This window comes from Merops nubicus, unplaced genomic scaffold (genome assembly GCF_000691845.1).
Source record: "Merops nubicus isolate BGI_N331 unplaced genomic scaffold, ASM69184v1 scaffold2143, whole genome shotgun sequence".
NCBI classification, from domain to species: Eukaryota; Metazoa; Chordata; class Aves; order Coraciiformes; family Meropidae; genus Merops; species Merops nubicus.
The window spans coordinates 5,253-11,366 of record NW_008599360.1 but is presented as its reverse complement, the minus strand read 5'-3'; the positions used below and the strand labels follow the sequence as shown (position 1 = coordinate 11,366).

The 6,114-nt window shown below is 36.2% G+C and overlaps 1 protein-coding gene across 1 annotated transcript in view; it reads left to right on the top strand.

The window, feature by feature from the left end:
• Positions 1-5,870, top strand: part of F13B (coagulation factor XIII, B polypeptide) — a 9,874-nt gene extending 4,004 nt beyond the window's left edge. The window contains exons 6-11 of the mRNA XM_008937332.1: positions 818-997; positions 1,340-1,432; positions 2,075-2,257; positions 4,067-4,270; positions 4,738-4,920; positions 5,659-5,870. Of these exons, the coding sequence (XP_008935580.1) occupies positions 818-997; positions 1,340-1,432; positions 2,075-2,257; positions 4,067-4,270; positions 4,738-4,920; positions 5,659-5,870 (1,055 nt within the window). The remainder of the gene's footprint in view (positions 1-817; positions 998-1,339; positions 1,433-2,074; positions 2,258-4,066; positions 4,271-4,737; positions 4,921-5,658) is intronic.
• Positions 5,871-6,114: the final 244 nt, after the last annotated feature.

The window sequence follows — 6,114 nt, the reverse complement described above, 5'->3', positions numbered from 1 at the left end:
CTTCCGATATAATTTTACAGGAATTATTTCTGTGAAGTCTGTTTTCGAAAGCAAATTTAATAATTATTGTGCATGCGCTGATTGAGATAAAAAGAATTATGTTAAGCCTTTAAAAAATACAGACATGTTAAGCACAGTTTTCAGTAAAATTAGTGGCCTGTAATTCCTTATAGGTAATCTGTAGAAAACAATGTGATTGAGTACAAAGATGAAATCCATCTTCCTTTCCCAGAAGACCCAATAGCATTTAAAATGCACCAGAATCTCTGAATTATATGGCAGGTGTTAGGAGCCTAGCCTTGTGTTTAGTCTGATGCCACAGCAGGATTTTTTCTTGAATGAGCACAGAGAAGGTGAAGTACTCAGGAGAATGAAAATAAGGCCAAAATCCAGGCCTTATTACTGAGGATACAGTAATGCAAACTTAATTTGGGGATAGAAAATAGGCTATGAATATTTGTTTCTGTAGCATTAGAATTAATACATAAGCTGCTTTAAATACTGTATCCATGGAGGGTATGGGAAAATCTCTACGTCCTGAAGTCTTTTGAAGAACATTTTAAGGCTATGTGGCAAAGCTACAAATATGTTTTTACAGTGGAATAGCATATTACCTCTATTTTATATTTGTGGAATATAAAATCAGTTTTTTGTTCAAGTCTCTTATGTTTTTTTAGTAATTGTCTACTCATTTATTTCTGGATCAACCAAAAATGTCTTTTGAATTATAGGCCTGTATACTGTATAGTAAAATTAATTCTGTATGCGGTTTTGATGAGTAAGAAAACAAAATGCATTTTTTTTATTTTATTTTCAGATGTAAAAAATAAGTGTCCTCCACCACCACTTCCCCCTCATGCCCGTATCACCACAGTTAGAAGAATGTATCACAGTGGAGACAAAGTTCGTTTACAGTGTCAAAGTACCTTTGAAATTAGAGGATCTGAAGAAATCCAGTGTGAAAAAGGAAAATGGACATCACCTCCTGTTTGTGTTGGTTAGTACTTCTAGGAAGACTGACAGCTGAACAGAAACGATTCTTCAGGCAATGCTCTTAAGTTACTGGAGAGCCTCAGTTTCCATGTTGGCAAAACTGCTTATGTCCTCTGTGAATGTGCCTGAGAGGTAAACTGCTGCATGATTTGCAGGCAATCAGTTGCTTGTAGACGGAAGAAAAAGGATGACTTAGGTGAATTCAACTGACATCCATGTTGTGTGGTTCTCCCCTGGAATACTGATTTTATTACATCTTACAGTGCGTTGACATCTGTCTGGTTTGGTGTTTGAAAATTTAGTTACTTCTGACAATACTGGTTCTAAGTTTCTGCTGTGGTTGTAGGAACTATGGATGCTTGGGAATCTGAGGCACCCCCATCACTCGAGGCAGATGCAGCAGTAAGAGCAAGCAAAACGTATCACAGTGGAGATATGAGTAGGTGAACATTGCTTCTCTGTTTGAAAGGGACCTTCAATACTCTCTAGTGCTATTACAGGCATTTTATGACTATTTTTACTATGCTGTTGCTGTAGTACAGTTCCTTACTCTTGAAAATGTTTGCATGTCCTGCAGATGTCAATGTAGCCATCTGAATGAAGTGCCATTGTTGCTTGAGGCTAGTGATTATAAACTACATGAAAAAGCCAGTCCTGTAGTTGTAATTTTATTTCATGTGCTAGTGTTTACTTTCAGTCTTTTTTTTACCCTTTCTGTTCGTGCAAATTCGTATTTTGCCGATCCTTTGTTTAATAGTTCTCTTAGGCTTCTTTTCTTTTCAACCACACATGACCTAAACATGGTAAGCAACAAATAAAGACTGTCTCATCACAGAAAAAGAACCAATCTATATTGAGTGCAAATCACAAGGAGTCGAGAGTGGACATAGATGAGGAGTAGAGAAGGAAATGGAATGCCTGTCTGCAATTCAGTAAACCAAGTGCAGAGTTTCTGAAAAGAAAATTTGAAAAAGAAAGTATTGGTTTATTTTATTTGTATGTAAATTTTTTCTCAGGCTACTTTTGCCAATGTTAACATTGTTTTAAAGATATAATTAACTACCTCCCTTCCTTGTAATAGAAATACAGCAAGACTGTACCTCTCCACCTGTGATTCATAATGGTGTTCTTCTTGGTCCATTATTGACAAGTTACAAAAATGGTTCCTCGGTAGAATATGGTTGCCAGAGTTACCATTTTTTGGACGGACCAAGTACTGTTCACTGCAAACAAGGAAACTGGACAGAACAACCAACTTGCATAGGTAAGCCTTGCAAGAAAAACAAAGTTGTCTCATATGTCATATAGAAAGGTGAAACTGGAAAGAACCTCTAAATCACTGTTTCATGACCAACTTTTCTCTTTCATTTGAGTTGTTAGAAATTCCAGAAACATGACAATGAACCAAATCATGTCAAGAACCAAATCAAAATGTATCAAATATACCTAGGCCACTCCTGCTAGGTGTCTTCTGGCCTGTTCTTAGGAACAGCCAGTTAATTCTAGATTCCTCCATTTTCCTGTGAGCTATTCTAGAACATAGCTACCCTGGTTACCTAGGAGGATTCCTTAATTTTACTCCCATATCCTCCATTCAGTGAATTTCTTCCTGTCCTTCAACAGATGTTTAGATGTCATGACTGCAGCCATTGCTAAAATGGCTTGTAGAAAGGAATACAATGACTTCTTAGACTTCAATTTTTAAACCGTATGCCTTTGTTTTTATTATGCGTCTTTATCAGTTAATTCTGGACTTTCTAATTTTTCCATGTTGCTCTTATGTATGCTGTTCAGAGCAAGGTAGAGAATTCACATTAGGAATTTACCAGTACTAGCAGGAATACTGCTGATGATCCACAAGAGTTGTTTGTTTATCTTGCTTCTTTCCGGTAATGAAATAACTCTTTTCCAATAGCATCTCTTGTTAAATTGACTTTAAAAATTGCCGTTAAGCAGCCCTTTAAGTTTGTGATCTGCTGTGAAAATGCCAATAAATAATCATCTCAGTTTTAATTACTTATTTCTGAATTAATAAAACATACCTCATCTGGGCTGGGAAAGTCCAGATGAGGATTCTAGGATCTGAATACTTAAAATTAATAAAACCTGTGAAATAATGAAAATGTGTCCTCTATAGACGTTATTTGTCTTCTAAGCACAAAAATAACCAGATTATCTTTTCTATGTTTTTTTGAGATTTCTTTTTGATGCTCACCTAATCAGGCCAGAAAAATCATGTACTGTAGTTAGTTTCAGGAAAATATCTATTCCAATTTGTTGTCATGGTGCTGTCATTGGAAAGCATAACTGATTTCTCCTTGCCTGTCTCTCAGCAAAGCATTAAGGGCTTCTATCAGGCAATGATTCTCATGGAACTTGTAGAAATTTGTTTTCATAAAACTGACCCTGTCAGGCTTTATTGAAGTTCAACAGTAGTTTCAAAAGTTGAGGTTAACTGTCTTATGGAAAATGAGGCTACCTGATATGATCTTGGCACTAAATTTTAAGAAACCTGTCACAGATGGCAACCAAAACAATATTGATTTTTGGATAACCTGAAAAAGCCCAAAGAAGAACACAAAATTTCCAAAAAGGTTTTTGAAAGATCTCTAAGTGGCAGTTACAAAAATTAAAAAAGCAGATAAAAGGGAATTGTCAAAACAGTTCCTTAGGTTAACAGTTTACATTTACTGTGTATTAACTAGTACTATCCTCGAGGGGTGTAACAAACCTGGCAGCCAAATCTGAGGTTATTTTGATTATGATTATTTTAATTATAAAAAGTCCTTTCAAGTGACAGTGATTTTCTTCTTCAATGATAAACTCAGGCTGCCATGTGTTTACAAATTCTTGTAGAAACCACCTTTTGCCAGAAGTGGGTGTTTTCTGTGATTTACTGCTCCCACTTTAGGCTTTATTTCCATGTTATTTCTGTTACTTCAGCCTATTTCTTTGCAAGATTCAAAAACATTTTAGAACAGTTGCTTTAGACTTCTCTTTCTTGACTTCTGAAAAAGGGAGCTAAGAAATCACTTAAGATTGCTTTTTATTGACGTATCCTTTTATTTCCCAGAACCATGCACTCTTAATGTAACCGATATGGATATCAGCAACATAGAGTTGAAATGGAAACAGGAGGAATTGATTTTCCTACATGGTGACCTCATAGAATTTGAATGTAAACAGGGATACCATTTCCTCCAGACGACCATTCCATCTCCTGGGAGGACACAGTGTAACCACGGCAGAGTAAAATATCCAAAATGTGTTGTGCCAGGTAAAATAATAGTTTTTAAATTGTGTTTTTAATTTAATCTCAGACCTATTTAGAAACTATTTGCTTTGATGTCAGCCTAGAATCTACTGTAAATAATTGCTGTCTAGGATTTAACAATAGAGATATGCACAGATATCCTTGCACAGGACAGCTATATTGTTCAATATATCCAATCATGGAAAAACAGTACACCTTCCTTTAATGCAGAAGGCTGTAGAAAGGAGGGAGAAGCTCTTCAAGACCAAGGAACTCACAGCTCTGTAGAAAGACAGAAGCACACAAATGCACACAAGGTATTCCTTACGGTTAGAGCTAAGCAAGAGATTGTGTTCTGATCTGAGAAATAACAAAATAGTAAAAAAATACACTGGCAGTTGATAGATAGCTAATGTTGACAGGCATTTAAACTTCTGATTTGTTAAGTTCCTAAGCTGAATATTTCTCAAATGTTTTGAATGTTATTCCAGCTCCTAAAGAAAAATGTGACTCTCCTCCTTCTATTGCAAATGGAGCTCTTACTCTCCCACCCCTGACCCAGTATGACAGTGGTTCTTCAGTTCAGTATAATTGCTCTGACTATCATTTTTTGCAAGGATCTGAGAGAATCTACTGTTCTGAAGGACAGTGGACTTCACCACCGCTGTGTATAGGTAGGTGTGGTAAGATATATAAGCACTTATTTCTTGTATTTCTATGTAATTCATAGATTCATAGAATAGTTTGAAAGGGACCTTTAAAGGTCTTCTAGTCCAACCCTCCTGCAGGGAGCAGGGGCATCTGCAACTAGAGCAGGTCGCTCAGAGCCCTGGCCAACCTCACTGGGAATGTTGCCAGGGATGGGGCAGCAACCACCTCTCTGGACAACCTTTCACCACCTCACTGTAAAAAAACTTCTCCATTATGTGTGGCCTAAATCTTGCCTCTTTCAGTTTAAAACCATTACTCCTTTTTCTATTGTTACAGGCCCTCCTAAAAAGATTGTCCCTATCGTTCATAAGAAAAATGGGCCCCTTTGAAATACTGAAAGGCTGCAATAAGAGCTCCCTGGAGCCTTCTCCAAACTGAAAAACCCAAACTCTCTTTAAATTCAGATACTTAAAATTTGTAAATTGAGTATTGTCAACTAGAACTTTATAATCTCAACTTCTTTTTTTTTTTTTCAGTTAGAGATGAAAATTTAAATAGGAGCAAGTATAAGCTTGTGTGAGTTGTTTTTCTTAAATATCATGTGCCTGCAGTATCCAAAAATACAGTGATTTCATGTATATATTATAATTTATATATATTTAGAGAATGGGAAACAATCTACTGTTTTAGTCCAGACCTAGTCAGAATGAAACTATTTCAAAAATAGATTTATTAACACTGATTAAATCTCTCTTCTTTAGAGCCGTGTACTTTGTCAGAAACTGAAATGGAGAAAAATAATGTGCTGCTGCAAGGGTTCTATAAGAATCAAGTTTACTTTTACCATGGGGATTATGTTGGATTTTATTGTAAACAGAACCATTTTGGAGCAGAATCAGGTATAACTTTATTTCAAGTGCAGTGTAAGAGAGGACAGCTGATGTATCCAAGGTGTGTTGAAAGAGGAAAATAAGTATGGACTTCAGGAAAGCCTATAGGAAAGGTGTGTACATGTTCTTTATCTACTATTAACAGCCAAATTTAAGGTGGCCTCATATTTTCAAGATCACTACAGTCAGCTTTGAGAAAAGTGTTCAGTGATAGTGCTGGGCATGAGCTGAAGGGAGAGGGAAGTGAAAGTGCTTTGGTATGAGGACTGAGAATTCATCAGAATGCTGCAAATATGCCACAAATATGTATAAATTTAGGATGAAGAA